Below are 19027 nucleotides of genomic sequence, written 5' to 3'. Positions count from 1 at the left end.
TAGACACAACAAAATATACACAAAACGTCAAGTTAAAGTTGTTATAACTTTAAATGGGAGGCTTAAAGTTTAAATAGTACAATTATAAAGCGGTAGCGAACACGTCTCGGCCCGATGACTGGCAGATTCTTCCAAATTGCTTCTATCACATTAATATTGGATCCCGGGGACTACCTATTTAATTTAAAACACAAAAAGACTCCCCACATCCGCTTTATTAAAAAACTGTCGATTTGGGAATCTAGTTAGTTGTCATTGTAGGATTTGTTACAGCTGTCATTGTTTCACTGATGTGCATTGATGACTGGTGGAAATTTTTTATCGCTCATAGATTTATCGGCTGACTTTGAACTCTGTTACTTGTGGTATTGTTTTTTTTTAACATAGATTGCAAGTCTCTAGTATTAATATCGATAATTAAACAGTTATATTGATATTATTAACAATAAGATTAATAATCATTTTTTTATTATTATTGGAACATAAATTGTGAGCATAAATAATAGTATACTGTCATAATGTCAATTTTAAGCAGTATAATTGTTTTTATTACATTATAAATACGATGTATATGAAATCTAAGTACATATATGTATGCTAGGGTAAAATTATTGAATTTGATTTTTTTATTATTTTTATCTTTTATAATATATATACATACGTGCAAATAAGTTGCAAAACACCACCCACAAGAAATAAAAACATATTTTTTAAAACATATGTTACCCAGTTTAAGCTTATAAACACTATACTGATAAATAAATATTATGTCTATAATGGCTGTAGCTTAACTAAACTAATCCTAGATACGATTAAATTATAACATGTAACACAATACAATATCGCATCTATGTTGCCAATGAAAACAAATGTACTAATTCACAAACAAAGGATTATAACTTACAAAGTGTAGGTTCAATTAGCGAATGTGGGAGGCTTCGCGGGGCGCGCGCCATCTAGCGGGCGACACCTCCCGCCGCCCACCGGCGTCTCGGCCGCGGCCGGGCACATGTCACTTATGAATATGAGGCGTTATGATTATGAAATATGCCCCGCCCTGAATATTGAATATAGAGGAGGGAGAGCTCGGAACGCGTGCGAATGGGCGAAGTTTGATTTATGAGCCGGGGCCGGCCCCGCCTCCCTGTCATAACCGTGTACCTGGTGCGCGCGCGCGCGGCCGCCGCCCGCCGCTCGGCTCAGTCCCGCGTCAGATGGCGAGAGGAGCGCCCGGCAGTTCGTTCGTGCCGCACTCCGAGTGACCCGGCCGCGAGTGAGCCCTGTGACCGCCTGACGGCCTGCCATGCGCCGGCTGTGACCCGCCAGCCCCAGCGCGCTAGCCATGCCGCGCGTCAAGCCTGCCTGCGTCCGCCGCGTCTCCATCGGTACTTACTTCTTCACTATCACCAAACACCCCACACAAGGACTGTGAAGCCTCCGCAAGGAGCACTTATCGTGTTATCATTCCATAAGTTTTGTTTATTGATATGATTCAGTTTGCAACGATTAAATTTGGCATCCATCAAAAAGTGCGCAAAAAAATTCGGCTCTTGCGTGGTGAGTAAACAGTGTAGTGAAATGTTGAGATTGTTGTCAATATCGAGATGTAGGGACCTGTCAGTAGGTAGGTATAATCAAACATAACTTTGATTTAAAACGATAGACGAGTTAAATAATATTTTGTCGTATCTTGAAAACATAATTATTTCAGTTTGCATTTACAGAAAAGCAAAACGCAAATTATCTATTAAAAATGCAGTCTTTTAATTTTTTTCACTAAATAATGTATTTTAAATAGTCAATTCCTCATAACATTTTATAGAAAATTAATTTTGGTACAAATAATTGAAAAATATGCCAATCATTTTTGGTATCAGATTCTATTGGTTGTTTCAAACTCTCGCCTTTTAGTGGTAAATTTCATTTGTAACTGCTTGCGGGTTGTAACATAGGGTTGAAAGTGTAATTTTTCTCACAATGCGAATAAGCTCTCTGGAATTGTGGCTATTCAAATGCGCTGCTTTAAAATCTTTTGTTTTTCGAAATAAATGGCTAAAAAACACCCACTTGTGAATGCTTTCTTTTTTCACAATAGCCAGTTATATTTTTCAATCTTAAATGAAAAGATTTTAATTCGTGTCGTATTTTTTTATTAAATTAGGAACTTCTTCAGTTTTAATATTAAATTCACCGTTTGAAGCATTTTAATAACACATTATGTACTATTATGAATGTAATTTATGCGCTAAGGTTAAACAATTAAACTGTAATTGTTATAAAATTAATGTCGGAACTAATATTTTGATACTTGATAGATAGATTTGATTTGAACAAGATAGAAGAAAAAAATTGCTTTAAATGTTGCTTGCTCTGTATAATAAAGTTATAGATTATAAAAACATAATAAACCTATAGGTACCTTTTACTTAAGATTTCGAATATTAGGGTGTGTCATATCAAAGGTTGTCAAAAACGGACTCTCTCTTTACGCTTTAAGATCTGTATTCAAATGTCACAACAAAATATATTTGAGTGATATATCACTTTTTGATAAAAGCCTTAAGTGGCTGTATATTAGACGAATGACAGGCCGTCAAACTTTATTTATCAGCTTCATACACAAATTTTTATAGACACTTTAAAATATTTAGTGAGTTTTATCAATAAATGCATCATATTGAAAAATTTTACGAATATAAAATTAAAATCTACTTTACTATCCGGTTCTATGTCGTATTTACTAAAATGAAATATTGATACATATTGCGTCCATTTACCTTGAATGATGAATAATTATTACTTTTGAATAAATTATTGACTTTCTGTAAATGGATTAATTAATCTTTGAGTTTCAAATAGTTTCAATATTCAAATATGTTTTAATAAACTGTAGTCGATATCTCTGTAGAGAAATTGAATTTTGATTTAAAGTAGTCTAACATATTTTCGCGGTATATTGATTTCCGGTTACAATCTATGAATCAAAATATGTTATCTTTTGACAAAACTTGCGGTTAAGAGATAAATACAACTATCTGTAGTCTTCCGTATAAAAAAGGTTTTCATTGTTTATCAAGCCTATAAAAAATGCAAAGAATTTTAGTAGGTACATATAAAGAAATTTAAAAAAAACATGATATATTTTTAAAATCAAATGTGAACTTTAATATTAATTTATTCAGGACTAAGCCATGGCGATGGTTCTATACACAAATGAATAATTTTTGTTTATGTATGTCTAAATCTTTGCATAAAGTCTATAAATAATACAAATAAAAAACAATACTCGAAACTTTTTAGATTACATTTTTTTGTTACAATATTGTCCCGGTCCCAAAACAAATTTTAAAAACTACCAAATAAAGAAACAGGAAGCCTTCGTACTTAAAATTCAGTAGCTCATAATTGTTATAATATTTATACTCATTTAGGCAGCTTTAGGGTCGGTTACTTTGAGGTGTCCGCTTTTTCTATTTCTTCGAAACGACAATCGCTGCCACCTTTGAATCTCAAAATTGCGACAAATAACTAATCCGTCTAACAATACCAACTATCTATGAGACATTTAAGCTCTAACCGCAAGCTTAGGCGGGATTATTATGAATGCTTTGTCGCGGTGTTCACTTTTCCCTTTGCAATGTAAACATTCATTAAGTGCCGACTTTTTAAGGAAGCGTAAGTACGGTGAAATAATCGACAATTTTTAGAGCTTTAGTTATAAGCGACATAATTGGATAAAATCATAATTTGTACTAAATCCTACATACAGTCATACAACCCGAAACCTCGAAACAAAATAAATATTAATTAGTAGGAAGATGATCACTTATGTAACTAAACACTTTTTAGTCAAATTCGTGGTTATTGAAAAAAAATACTTTCAATTTATTATGTATATGTTATATGGCAACTTCCTGCACTTGATTTGACTGATTCTGAACGCTTTTTCCAAAATTAGCTTTTCTTTTGTGGCATTTATCACTGCTGGAGTAATTCATCAAACGGAATTAGAATCCGTGGCTTTCCGGCAGAAAAAGACTTTTTGACTATACGTATAAGCCACGAAATGAAAATAAATAAATATAGGATTTCAAATTGAAAGCTTCATTAAAAGAATCACCTATTGTCTATGTGTTATTCCTCTATATAACTCTGGTGATTATTTTTTTTGCTTCTATAAGATTATTAACTTTACTTCAATTTTGTTCCACCTTTTTCGCACGTCTGCGTTACGTTAGCTCTCTGTTAGCACGTATTGTCTGGAAGAGGTCGCTTATTAGGTAAAAGGCCTCTTATTAACAGAGCCGTTACATTTATAAACGTGTCAGATTGTTTAATTGTGTTTAAGGTTAAATAATCAAATCATGTGCAGCTGTCTCATTTTCACATCAAAAATGCCAGTCGGAAAACCTTTTTTAAAATGCTTTCTAACACAAATTTATCAGCGTCATATCGCAGCGAGTATTAAAACTACCTGTTGTGAAAGTTGAAAAATCAAAATGATAAGCAAATTACATGTTTTTAATAAACTGATGGCATACTTGCATTTCCATATCTTTATGTAAATATGCTTTACTATTTAGTAGTTGTCAATTTGGAATAATTAAGATATATGAGTAGATATAGAATCTATAAAAAATGCTCCATAGTGAAATAAGAATATCAAAATTTCGAAATGGACAAAGGACCGTGGTTTGATTTGATTTCCGGTAAATATTCAGATTGAAAGCTTAATCAGCGTTATAAATGTGTATACCAGACACTTAATTTTTGTTTTTAAACAATTCCATGAATTTTTTTATAACTAAACATTGCCGGGGGCATGAATTAATATTCAATTGAATTACAATAATAGAATTTTTAATATATTATAGATAAGTATATTTTATAAAAGTGGAAATTTTCAATTTATAAAACCTTTTATTTGAATAATAACAATAGATGATTAGTGAAACTCAAAGTTCAAGTGGATCACTATCATTGAATATAATATAGATATAATTAACAAAACAAATTTCGAGCATTATGCTTTCACGCAGATCTGAACACACGTAAAAACAAATAGTTAAGGTAATAGGAACATGTTTTATAAAAAAATATTTATTTATTTGTAACTATACCTATAATGCGAAAGTAATGACAAATAATTAGATACAATTCTCTTAAACAAATAACATAAATAAAGGTGATTTGAACTACATATAAAAAAGATATTGCACTATGTATGTATTTGGAACAAAATGGAAGTCCAAATATACATAGAGTGAATGGTATTTTCGAATGAATGCGTTCAGCTGCCAAAAATTGACAGTATAGTTTCACAAAAACGACGCAAATATGTTTGATGTGATCGCAAATGGAACGCAAATGCATGGTATATTTCTATTGCTCGTAAGTCTACTTAGTCAAATAACCCTACGAGAGGTTCAATGAGAACTGACCCAAAAACAAAATAGATCAAGTTTTTTTATTTAAAAGGGGCAGCACGCTCAATAATAATAAGAAATAATGAGAATGCTGCCCGTAATTGCGTTTATAGCCAATAATAATATCCTTATAAATACGAATTGTTCTAATCTATTAGTTTTTCATTGTTTAATCTATTGTAAAGCTGTTGACCCGAATACAACTCTATAAGCATTTAATTAATGATAAGTATTGAAGAAATACCTACAACTATGGACACATACTTATATTTTATAATGAAGTATCTAATCTGAATATTAACTTCAATTTAGTTTATTTAAAGCTGTGACTTATCAACCTTCTAATTAAGAATCAATGTATTCATTTACTGGGTAAAAATGTAATTTATCTGTTATTTTATATAGATATGTCTTGTTTCCCAAAAGATAGACCACAGATTATCACTTGCTATGGTCGATTCATAAAATATACCTCTTTTGCTTCCTCCATTATCACATTATTCACCATACACGCTCGTCAGATATGGGTGTTTCAACGTTTTCACAAAAGCACAATATTCCATATTCATATAGGTTTTTTCTATTGTGTATCAGACAGCGTCGTTAAGTAAGATTTGAATTATGCACTTACACATAACAAAATAAGTAACGTTAAATTGTAATGTAAATTTATAAACGTTGAATATATTTAAAGTATTCTAGCCTTGAAACCATTTTGGAATGTTCTGATAAAAATTATAAAAAACTAAATTAAACAATTTAATAAAATATTTATTTTTTAAATTGATTTATGCATAATAATTGCAAAAATCGATTCACAAAAGCTCTTTATAAAAACACTTAGTACTTTTGTTACTTTAATTAATAACATTGTATTAATTATCCTTTTATCTCGTTAACGATTATTATTTAGCTGCGGCATATAAAGTAATCCTTCTATTGTATAATACGCTCTTTAATTAAAATTAAGAGAAAAGTGATTGAACTTGTGTTGTGAATTTTTCAGTTATTTTACCACTTTGAAGTTGGTAAAAATATCAATTACAAGTCAATTTGTTATTATAGATCAGTAATTTGTTTAACAATTTGTATTACATTTCAGGTAATTTATGATTACGGCTCATGTAAAAAATTGTCGACACATGAGGTCGTCATAATAGGTAGTCTTCAGAGATCCGAGCTACGTTTGGTTCAAAAATATATTTATTTTTGTCTTTTGACCACCAGTACTTTATCTAAAACATTTTCATGTCTTTTGTTTTCATACGATTAAAAGAATACACACTGAACTTTTTGGATCAGTGGAACCTAATTCATATTTTTTGTTATAACGGAAACATATGCGCAGTGGAACATGCGTAATATTAGTACAGTTTCATAATTTAGTTACAATAATTGTAATAATTACAGCCTTTATAGGTTGGAACCTAGGTATATCAATTCAGGAAATTTTGTCTGGTTTTGAAACTGTCTAGTTTTGATTGCTAGTTTTTGATTCAAAAACTATATTTTGCCGCTGCTTACGTCGTCTAATACTGTCGTCGTGATGATCTTGTACGGCAAAGCACCTCAGTAAAGTTTTGCATTATCCCTGACGATACCTACAATGTTATTTACATAATATTATTCCTCCTGCTTTTTGCTTAAACTATGACTCGACCAATGACAGAACCTCACGGATACGAAACAAATCATCGTTTGGTAATTCATCACAGTTAAAATAAATATAAATGCTTTTATGATTCAATTGTTAGTAGTGCATCAAAATGATAATGCGTCTCTATTTCAAATCGAGTCTTGCATAAGAAAGGTAAATTGTAACTTAGTACGTACATAAGCCTATCTAGATAAAAACTTATTAGTCTAATAAACAAGTATTTAATTAACTTTACGCAAATAAAGTATTCTTATCTTCATTTTTGCTGTACGACAAGGAGAGATGGATTGTCAACGATGAATCTCAAGACTATTTTATGTATTGTTCATTTGCCACGTAACTGAATTTATTTGATTGGAATACATTGTTATTATCCCATAAATTTTTTTTAATGAATATTTTATTGTTACAGGTGAAAGTTCGGGGTCATGTTCTGAAGAAGAAATTAACAATGTTTTGCCTGAAGACCTCCGAGATCGCCCTGAAACGCACATGTGCCCCAGATGTCAGGAGCAATTCGAAAACTTTAACGATTTCTTGTATCACAAACGACTTTGCGATGAAAAAGCAATTCAAATGGGTGAAGAGAGAATGCACTCAGATCCCGAAGACATGGTTGTCTCCGGGGACGAAGAAATGGATAGCCCCAACAAACGATTAGAGCAAGTAAGAAGGCATCGTCAGGATGCGGAAAATAATAATAGCCTAGAAGATGGAGAAGCCGAAGTACCTGAGGCTGATGTTCCTCCTGTTGGATTACCATTTTCGGTAGCAGGGCATGTGACACTGGAAGCACTTCAAAATACGAAGGTTGCTGTAGCACAATTTGCTGCCACAGCAATGGCCAATAACGCCAACAATGAAGCTGCGTTACATGAGCTGGCAGTATTACAGAGTACGTTGTTCACACTGCAGCATCAGCAAGTGTTTCAACTTCAATTAATAAGACAGTTGCAAAATCAATTATCATTAACGAGGAGAAAAGATGATCAACCACCAAGTCCACCACCGGTTGAACAAGAAGCGACCGCTCCATCGACTCCGGTTCGATCACCATCACCGCCTCGTCCGCCACGGGAGCCATCTCCTGCTGTATCGACTCCTCCCAGTAGCCAAAGCTTGCCATCGACCCACTCGCATATCACACCTAAAATTGAACCGATTTCCATCCCTAAACCGCCAACCGCATCTCCACCTATGATGTCACATCCACCCTACAGCTCCATTTCGTCATCATTAGCTTCTTGTATTATCACGAATAATGATCCTCCACCGTCCCTTAATGAACCAAATACGCTTGAAATGCTACAGAAGCGAGCGCAAGAAGTACTTGACAATGCATCACAAGGCTTATTAGCGAATAATTTAGCCGACGAACTGGCGTTTAGAAAATCTGGCAAAATGTCACCCTATGATGGAAAAAGTGGAGGTAGGAATGAACCGTTTTTCAAACACAGATGTAGATATTGTGGAAAAGTATTTGGAAGTGACTCTGCACTTCAAATACACATTCGGTCACATACAGGCGAGCGACCTTTTAAATGTAATGTTTGTGGATCAAGATTTACAACAAAAGGAAACCTTAAAGTTCATTTTCAAAGGCATACATCTAAGTTTCCACACGTAAAAATGAACCCGAACCCAGTGCCAGAACACTTAGACAAATACCACCCTCCACTTCTTGCACAACTCTCCCCGGGGCCAATTCCAGGGATGCCCACACATCCTCTTCAGTTTCCTCCTGGCGCACCAGCTCCATTTCCGCCAAGCTTGCCATTATACAGACCAACGCATCATGATTTACTTCCACCACGCCCACTCGGTGACAAAACACTTCCTCCACACCCATTATTTTCAATGAGAGAAGAGCAAGATGCACCTGCAGATTTAAGCAAACCTTCTGCACCCAGCCCATCAAGATTAACGTCTGAGATGTTTAAGTCTGAACCACAAGATGATGAGAGCCAACGTGATTCTAGTTTTGAAGAAACTGACCGAATATCACCTAAGCGAGAGCCAGAGGAGAATGAACCCGTACATGATGCAGAACAAGATCGATATCCATCCACTTCACCCTACGATGACTGCAGTATGGATTCGAAGTATAGTAATGAAGACCAAATTGGAAGAGAAAGTCCTCACGTGAAGCCGGATCCTGATCAACCGGAAAATCTTTCAAGTAAGAATCGGTCGATAACTGGACCAATTTCAATAGCAACGGGACTTCGTACTTTTCCCAGTTTTCCATTATTTCCTCATTCCCCTCCTAGCAGTATCTCTTCGGATTGTCATAATCCATTCCACAACCTTACTCAGACGGTTGTTGAACCAGACCTTACTAGAGACCCTATGTTATATAATTCACTTCTCCCTAGACCGGGCAGCAATGATAATTCATGGGAAAGTTTGATAGAAATAACGAAAACTTCAGAAACCTCCAAGTTACAGCAATTAGTTGACAATATTGACAATAAGGTGTCTGATCCAAATGAATGTATTGTGTGTCATCGTGTTCTCTCTTGTAAAAGTGCTTTGCAAATGCACTACCGAACTCACACCGGTGAAAGACCATTTCGTTGTAAATTATGTGGTCGAGCATTTACTACTAAAGGAAATCTTAAAACCCATATGGGTGTTCACCGTATTAAACCTCCTTCACAAATTTTACACCAATGTCCTGTTTGCCATAGAAGGTTTCCCGATCCAAATATTCTTCATCAACACATTCGAACACACACAGGCGACCGTTACCCTTTCGATCAATTAATGATTCGCGACGTAACCGACGGTCAATCAGTAAGCAATAATGACTCTGAATATGGCCCTTTCTTTTCTATTCCAACCCCAACCTTTCCAACACCATCCACTCCCGGCGACCGTTGGGCGGACTCCCGCGGAACCGACGATGAGAGCGGCCGTGACGAGCGCGAGCTTCCTACTCGGGAGTTCGACGATGAATCTGATAATATAAAGGATCGTCGAACTTCGCCGCTCTCCGTCTGCGCCACGGCGTCCGAATGCGAAATGAAAACCATCACCACAACGGCTTCCCTCCCATCGGCGACAGGTTCGGAGAGCGGGCGGAGTGCGCGAGCTTCACCGCCATCACCGTCCCCGCCGCCGTCGGCGCTGTCTACGCCGCCAGGGCTGCCGCACCATTCACCGCTGCCCTCGCCGCCTACACCCCTGGCTGCACTGGGCGCCCTTGGCGGATCGCCCTTCAGCCCGCTCGGACTCGCGTTCCCTCCCGCAGGTATGCGAATGCGGGATCTTAAATAATCGATCATAAGTCCGCCCCGGTCGTCCATTTTCCATTTCCACACGAATCCTTATACTATATACTTATTACCTACCACCTAACTTACCGGGTGCTCCAGGGCGAGATGAAAATACGATAAAATGTAATGAAACTTTGTTTTTATTTTTAAACTATGTGATAACTTTTATCTGTCAAATAAAACCTACTTATTTGTATGCAGTGCGTGGGAATACAACGTGTACCATCTGCTACAAAACCTTTGCGTGCAACTCAGCACTCGAGATACACTACCGAAGTCACACTAAGGAGCGACCTTTCAAATGCACTGTCTGTGACAGAGGCTTCTCTACTAAGGTGAGTTGAAATATTTGTATATTTATTAAATAAATAAACTATTTCGGAACGCACCGGCATGTTTTCCCGCAATCCAGTTACATTATTGCGTTAGATGAATAAATCGTATTATTAAAACCAAATTCCTTATTTCTAATCGTATAAACTGCGATCGAGTATCTTTGGCTCGCTGCCAGTTCATACTTTATTGTTACACAAATAGCGACACATATCTACGCGTTTACGAGGTTTCCTACAATTTTCACAACATACAAATACCTTATTGCTTTCGAAAACAAGCGTTAATGTCGGCGACTTAATTGAAATATTAGAATTGATAGCGGGGTTAATGTTAAGATAGGTACCGTACATAAGATAGTCGGTTTACCAAAAAGCAACGCAGTGTTGGTGTTCGAAACTGCATACTCCGGTTTCATTTCATCCAAGTTTCAGCGCATTAATTTTGCACGCTGTAATTACAAGTCTCTAGTCGACGCCTCTACAGTCTGCTCGCATAAGTTTCGGTCGTTACTCGTTGTCTTCCTCTAGCGCCCAGACTTGCTGAGTAATTGACGATCAACTTTACTATGTCGTAGGCCTGTTTAATCTGATTTATCACACCATATTAAGCAAATACTTTCATAAATCACCTGTTAAAAATATTAGGCATTAACACTAAAAGGCAATACCGATTCCATTTCAAAACAAAGTCATCTAAAGGTTGATCCAACGACAATGCATCAATTTTATTATCTTTTTACACACGTTAATAAGAATTAAATATCTGCCTTCGTTCGTCATGTATAATTGCCGTGGATACCATAAAAGAGCATCATTACGATCTATTTATGTTAGGCAAGAAATGAACATTGACTTTCGCGGATTTAGCAGCGTGCAATGTTCACTTGACGCGCTCAGATATGCAACACTTGCTTTACATTAAAGCGCTATTCTCTATACATCACCTTTCTATTGTTATTATCCCGGTTCCAAGTATCGTGGTTACTACTTTAAAGTATACAGTTAAAAATTATTAATTCAGCTCACGTTACACAAATATATTACAACTATTAATAAACGTTTGTATGTAGATAAGTTTAGTATATTACTCGCAACATTTCACATCGTTATATAACAATAATTACCAACGTTTAGTATAATATGTAAATCTACAAATAAATCATCAATTCCTTATTGATAACAATTAAAGGTTTCGATCATATGTAATAATGGTTATCGTAAATATTGATATAATTTATACGGCTTGTAAGGCAATGCAGGGAATATTTTTACATTTATGGCGAATCAAGTTTTATAATCAGTTCGGCCAATATTTTAAGCAAAGGTGGGCTTGCGGAGAGTCGCCACAGAAAATGATAAGTCATAAAAACAACGTCACGAAAAACGATCGGAATATTAATTCATGTCGTAAAATATTTATTACTTATAAATCCTTGAGCCTTTACCTACGCTTCTCGTCATAAAAAGATTATTTATGCGTGACAAAATAACATTTTTCGATATGTTTCCCCGAGTGGCCATGCGGGAGTTATCAATAAAATATGCCTAGATTTTTACGACGGCGCCGCAATTTCATTTATAATACCTTTATTCTCTATTATTTGGAATTGACTGCCTTTATAAATCAATTAACTTATAGAAAATATTTAGTGCTAAAATAGTATTTATATATTTATTACACAGAATTAGAATTGACTTTTAAATTGTAGTCATAAATATTTTCAAACCCTCTAAGTACGAACTGTAACCAAGTATAAGACATTTTATCACACTACGAATAATTTTGGGTCAACTTAGTATGAATAGTTCACGCTTATAATTTTAAAATTGTCGATTTCATACAATTGTATTTACGGGTATATAATTATTTAATCCAGAGATCCTGGCTTAATGTATTGTACATCATCATCAATATCTTTTGCACCATTGAAGCTTTACGGAACGTCATGTAGATATTATGTATTAAATTCATTTTTACGGATGGTGGTTACGATGTCTTCGTACTAATGTTAAACGCTCAATTACAAGGGTTTTATCATAATTATGCAATACATAATGTATTTAAACGTCGTTAATGGACTGTACATAATGGTTTAAGAGTGAAATGTTTGTATAACTAGGTATTACCAATAATGTCTTATAGGCGTGATTTCAATAGTGAAGTCAAATATTATTACAATTTGACAAGAGAGCAAAAGTACGTTATGAAAATGAATAGAAAAATACTAAAAACTTTAGCCTATTGACTGTACTATTATTAAATAAATCTATAAAATATATACGATATATATTGAGTCTAGAAATAATGTTAAGAAATCATCCTATGAAATCACAATAGTATTTGTAGGCAGAAAAATTGACTAGTTACACGCTAACTTTCACCGGGGTTTATCCTTAAAAATATCATTGACAACTCCACAATTTGTTTGAAAAAGTACGTAAAATATTACCGCGTCAGATATTTGCATAAAAGTCATATAACTCCACTGGTCCGAATTTGTAAAACGACAGAAGTTATCGTTTAATACATTTTCATGGCAATACTAAAGTATTTAAGAGAAAGTTGATGAAATAATGGTAAACAAATTTTTGGTCAAAGTTGTTAATATGACAACATAGATTCTAATCATAATATCGAATATGTTATCTGTAAACGGGATGTGGCAGCCTCTGACCACGAGTGCTGAAAATCACTCGAAACGTTGAGCTTCGTAAATAATGAATAAATTCGTATGCGTTAAATAATCATATTATCAATGATATGATATAACATTTTCTAAACATATTTTAGTTGTAAATGAAGAGATAGTTAAATATTTTGTTATTTAAATATACATTTTACATTATTTGATAACGATAATAGCTGTAGGTCATTTTTTTGATTCTGATTAACATTAAATAATTACAATTAAGGAACTTGTTTAAAGCAATATTATGAAGGTAACCATAATGAAAATTGTATGCTCCCACTGAAAATCAGTAAGCTTAAAACCGAGTTGAGCGCATTTTTGGTTGAATTTTGAAGGTTTCTGTATTTTTTCTACAAAATGATTCGTTTAATCCTGAAAATAAACGTAAATATAAAGTTAACATTTTGATTCCAGCTTCTATCCGGTTCAATTGTTTTGTTAGTGACGTGCGAGTCTTAAACAAAAGTTATTTATAGTATTGTGTTATTTAAATAAAGGTCCTATCACATTCACAACCAAACCTAACTCTATTATGAATAGCAAGAATTTGCAAAACGCGAACATTTTACACCTTAAACATGTCTAGTGTTCAATAGCCGTAAAGTATTGGAAATATTTGTACCGGAGCAATGTGAATGTCAGATCAGTTGTTCAAGTATCGGGGGTACAAGCGAGACCTTATCGTCTAGTTGCCTGCTTACAAGCACATTTAAAATTACAATAAGTGTCGCCAACACCACTGCCGATGAAAGTTCGCGCGGACTATGTATCGATTATTCTGATCAGTTTATTGACTCCAAATCGCCTTAGATTTCAAACATTTCTATTTCTAATAAGAAAAAGTTTTGCTTTAATGCGTAAGGCGCCATCTGTTGTCGGATAGTAGAGTTTTAAAGCTTTAGAACAAGTGTTAATAAGCATCATTTTTATCTAAAAATATAATTTTTGAATGTAACAGAATCTAATATATAGATTTGTCAGAAAATCTAGAAAATATTTCTCATCTCAATTTGACATTGACTAACTTCACATACATATTAAATAATTTTAAAGCAAATTAATTCTGGTATATAAATAAAGTTATCAACGATGCATACGAATTGCCTAATTAATAAAAAAATAAATACTAAATTACCAAAGTACGCGACCTCTATTATAAATTCAAAATTGAAGTCTGCATTCCCATTAAAAAGAAAATAGTTATACAATACAGCGTACATATTATACGCATTTTGGTATATTATGGATTATTATGTTAAAACGGTACATTCATCTCTATCGGGTGAACTTTTAATTTGCTTCAGCTGTGAAAATGTTGCGTTTCTATGTTCTGTGGTTTTTCATTATGAGACAAAGAGTTCTATATACGAATTACCAATAATATAGATAAATTAGGTTGAGTTGTATTACACAATATTAATGCTGTCATGAAAATAGATGAAGGCATAAGTTAAAATAGTGGAATAAAACTGATTTGGTTTCTATGAATAAGGATACCTAGAGTTGAAACTTCTCGTAAAGGATTACTAAAGAATTTGCCGGCGCGTTTTTAAATGAATCAGTCGCAATCGAATTTTATACTACTCTCCGATTTCTTTTTTTATGTTTATCGGATGCCAATCCGAGATGACATTTGTGTGTTCTTTTTTTGAAAGTAAAATTATTTCCAATGTTTACAATTTTGAATGTAGTTTTTAAATACTTTAGTAAAATATACCCAGATATGTTTTTGCTTTTGAATCTGTCTCTCTTTAACTTTGTAAATAAATATGTTTCCTTTGTAACTGTCCCATTGATAAATTAGTTTTACCCTTTAATCCTGTGTGTGCGTGTGTGTAAATTTGCGTGTATTTGTGGTTCCAGAGCAGTGGCGGTTGCCAATGCGGCAGGCGCGCACGTGCCCCTCGCCCGCCACACGCCACTGCTTTGGACCTCTGGAACGCCTTCGTCTATCCGGTATGAAAGAGTGACGCCTGAGCGTGTACTCGGCAGGGTATCTATGAACACGACGCTAATCCTATATACTTTCGATTTCATTATCTGAGTCTTTGTTTGCAAAAAATTAGCATAAAAGTAGCCTATTAAGAGATAATTATATTAGATCGATTAACAGTTTAGACATGAAAGTTTAGCGTTGCATTTAATTTCTGTTTAGCGTTGCCCCCAATGCTTCTATAAATATATATAAGCAATAATATTGCAAAGCAAAACTTGTTACAAAATCTGATAAAAATCGAATGTGAATTAAATTAGCGTAGTCTTCATAGATATTCTGTAATTGCTTCCCTGAAATTCCATAACACAAGACATTGTAAATTAAGACTATTCATTTACAGGGCAACATGAAGCAACATATGCTTACACATAAAATACGTGATATGCCACCAAGCTTCGATAAGAATGGAAGTAACCCAGCGAGCAGTGAAGATGGACGGGAACCAAGTCCCGAGAGGCGATCGTCGCCCGATAAAATGGATCTAAAGCGGTCACCCCCAGTACACCCGCCACCACCCATACATCACCCGCCCTCTATTGATATGCCACCTTTACCAAAGAGACCTACAGGTAATAACATCGACATTCTGACAAATATTTAAAAAAGTTTAACAGGTTTATTATTATAATTATCGCTTTACATTTATAGATATCATAATGATATGATACAATTACACTTTTACGTATGATTTTTACTCCAATATAATGTAAATTAATGCATTGTTAAATTACTACTTGGTAATACGTAGTTTTAACTAAAGTATAAATCAGAGGTTTAAAGTGTTATCGTTTCGTTACAGTGCCAAGTGCGCCTGTACACCCGCCACTCTCTGCCTCATCGAAGCATTTATGTGGAGTGTGTCGCAAGAATTTCTCATCTTCGTCAGCTCTACAGATTCACATGCGGACTCATACTGGCGACAAACCATTCCGCTGCGCAGTCTGCCAGAAAGCTTTTACTACAAAAGGAAATCTAAAGGTAACATTTCTATTCCAATATGATTCGATGATAAGTCAAAATTCATATGACATATCACCTAGTTAAATCGTGGTCCTAGCGCTGGTACTAGATAGGGGGATAAGGTACAAAATCGACGAAAACGAAAACACGTTGCGATGCGGATACATTCTGCAACTCAAAACTCAAAATGCTACAAATATTTTATGATTTAAGTATTTATATAATTTTATCTAAAAATCTTCATAATAAAATTTATGTATCGTTTAGGTACACATGGGAACTCACATGTGGAGCGGAGGAGCGTCACGACGCGGGCGTCGTATGTCCCTTGAGCTGCCACCGCGGCCCTTGCACGAGCCCCATGATCTACTGCGACGACCTGACCTATTCTACCCATATCTCCCTGCACCCTTCCTTAACGGCATGCAGCAAAAGGTACGGAATATTACAATTCACTGTACTATGGCAAAAAACAATTGTGTAAAGTGTTTAAAATATTTTTCAACCCGTAACCGTATATGCGAAACATTTCACAACGCCCAACATATAATTGTGATAATTAATCGTTTTCACTCACATAAAACGTTCACGTCACTGTCGCACTCATGTGCACTATACTTATAGAGAAGATATAATAGGCTTTATGAAATCAAAGGAATATTTAAAATAATTTTGACATTATTAATGCTACATATTAAATGATTCTATCATGTGAATATTTTCCTCAGCTGAATGAAATATCGGTGATACAACAGAGCGCCGGGCAGAACGGAGTAGCCGGTAAATTCCCGGGTCTCCTTGGTTTCGGTGCGTTTGGGGCCGGTCGACCTGGTGCAGCGTCACCTTTGGAAAGGCCGCCATCTTTGGAGAACGATGAACGTCAAGCTGCCATGCGGGAGTTAGCTGAACGCGGGCGGGAACTAGCTGAAAGACGGCAGATGCGCGAAGAGAGTGATCATTACAGATCTCCTGTGCACGCGCCGCCTACACCCGCGCAGCCTTCTTCCCCCGCATCACATCATCCGCATCAACATCCTTTAGCCTCGCTACCACCACCCGCTAGAACCGAAGGTCTCACTGTCTGAACCTCGAGATATCGATAAGGGGACATTTCTCACTTTAGAGTGCATCACTGTTTCTTAAATAACACAGACTACATTTGTAAATAAACAGTCTGGAAGGTGCATTGAAGCTACAGAAAGAAACATGATAACAAAACGCAATACGACTTCATAGACAGTGGTGCGATCTGAGCTTAGCGTGACCCCATTGATCGTCGACGACCACATTCCAAAGACCAATAGCGGGCAAGTCATCAACGATCTAGTATTCTCAAATATGTACAAAGAAAAAGAGTACTCAAAGTGAAGGACTGATCTTAAATATATTGTGTTAGCGTAAGACACGTATGTGTATCGATGTATTTATAGAGTCGTTATTCCAAGTGTTATTACGCCAATAGTATTGCTATAAGTATGCACGAGTACGGGCCGGGGGCAATGCGGGACTTAAGAGTCCCACTATATGTCATTACTCTGTGATAATGCACATAAAGAGGCTGTGTCTTTCGGACGGAGGTATGAAATCAGATATATTAGATGCAGTCGAATGTGCTTCAAACATCAAAAGTAATTATAAATTATCCCAAAAATTAATTATTCATAAATCTATATCGTAAATTGTAAATAAAATGTATAATATTTAGTTTTGTAAGTAAAATAGTTAAATTACGTAAAATTATGCTATATCTATATAATTATGTAAGTAGAGTGCGCTATGCATGATTTTCTTTAAAACCACATTCCAATGTGAAGAGATTCTACTTTGTGTCACCAACGATACATCAGATTTCAAGGTGACAAAGAATCTCCTTTGGCAACGAAAATTTTATACTTATAATGAATAAAATGTGAATACGACAATACAATAATAATATACACTTTATAACTATGGTACTGTAATTTACACTACCCACATTTTAATAACAAATATTTTTTAAAAGCTTAATTTGTAATAGACCGATCAATTGCTTGCTGGGTTTAAACGTATGTATTTACGACGAAAAATAATCGTGTTGTCGTATTCATGTGGTACAGGGGAATGTACTTACCTTACATTATTAACTTATTCTCGCTCTAAGTACTCAATATATTTACTATAATATTTAACTGTGGTAACAGAGGATAATGACATATTCATATCATGTAAATTAAAAAAAGTATTTGCATTTGAGGTCTACATAGATTTAAGTCATAGCTATATTTCTTTAGGATATTTCAACATATCTCTGTAAAAATATCTATTAGGTATTCAGACTGTTTATGTTATTTTCCAAAAATGCATTTCGATGTACATTAACTTGTTTTCTTCGAACTTAGATGTGTATAAATGTTCTGCTAAATTATTTATATCGTCAATCATGCATACACTCTTAGCCCCAAGTTCACCGCTGTGTTGACGAACCGTTTTATTTAAAACTGAATTAAGCCAATGAGAAAAACGGGCCGTTAAAATGTCGATGAATTTGCACCTTAGTATTAACGCTTGGGGGACGCTAGGTCTCGAGTTTAGTTGTCTAGAATAAATTCTCATAGCACCTACAATATAATTTTCATGTTGCGAATAGATATAGAGTAGTGTAGTCATGAATATGATGTGTCATGTCCATGTCAGTATAAACGATCA

The 19027-nt window shown here is 34.9% G+C and overlaps 1 protein-coding gene across 2 annotated transcripts; it reads left to right on the top strand.

Moving 5' to 3' along the window:
* Positions 1 to 1403: 1403 nt before the first annotated feature.
* Positions 1404 to 18070, top strand: LOC123711700 (homeotic protein spalt-major-like). 2 transcript variants are annotated; one of them, XM_045664410.1, is made up of 8 exons: positions 1404 to 1557; positions 7496 to 9262; positions 10151 to 10336; positions 10563 to 10696; positions 15723 to 15951; positions 16182 to 16360; positions 16610 to 16777; positions 17071 to 18070. In XM_045664410.1, exons 1-8 carry the CDS (start codon positions 1488 to 1490, stop codon positions 17425 to 17427), a joined length of 3090 nt encoding a protein of 1029 aa, XP_045520366.1. In that variant the 5' UTR covers positions 1404 to 1487; the 3' UTR covers positions 17428 to 18070. The 2 variants fall into 2 exon arrangements, with proteins under 2 accessions (XP_045520366.1, XP_045520367.1); XM_045664411.1 differs by lacking the exon at positions 10151 to 10336 and having other exon boundaries at positions 1405 to 1557.
* Positions 18071 to 19027: the final 957 nt, after the last annotated feature.

This window comes from Pieris brassicae, chromosome 7, assembly GCF_905147105.1.
Source record: "Pieris brassicae chromosome 7, ilPieBrab1.1, whole genome shotgun sequence".
In the NCBI taxonomy this organism is placed as follows: Eukaryota; Metazoa; Arthropoda; class Insecta; order Lepidoptera; family Pieridae; genus Pieris; species Pieris brassicae.
This window is presented reverse-complemented; position numbering and strand designations above follow the sequence as displayed.

Coding starts and splice junctions, on each gene's coding strand:
- LOC123711700 (XM_045664410.1), top strand. CDS start 1,488: ATGATTCAGTTTGCAACGATTAAATTTGGCATCCATCAAAAAGTGCGC. Junction 15,952..16,181: donor TTTACCAAAGAGACCTACAG/GTAATAACATCG, acceptor GTTTCGTTACAG/TGCCAAGTGCGCCTGTACAC. Junction 16,778..17,070: donor TTAACGGCATGCAGCAAAAG/GTACGGAATATT, acceptor TATTTTCCTCAG/CTGAATGAAATATCGGTGAT.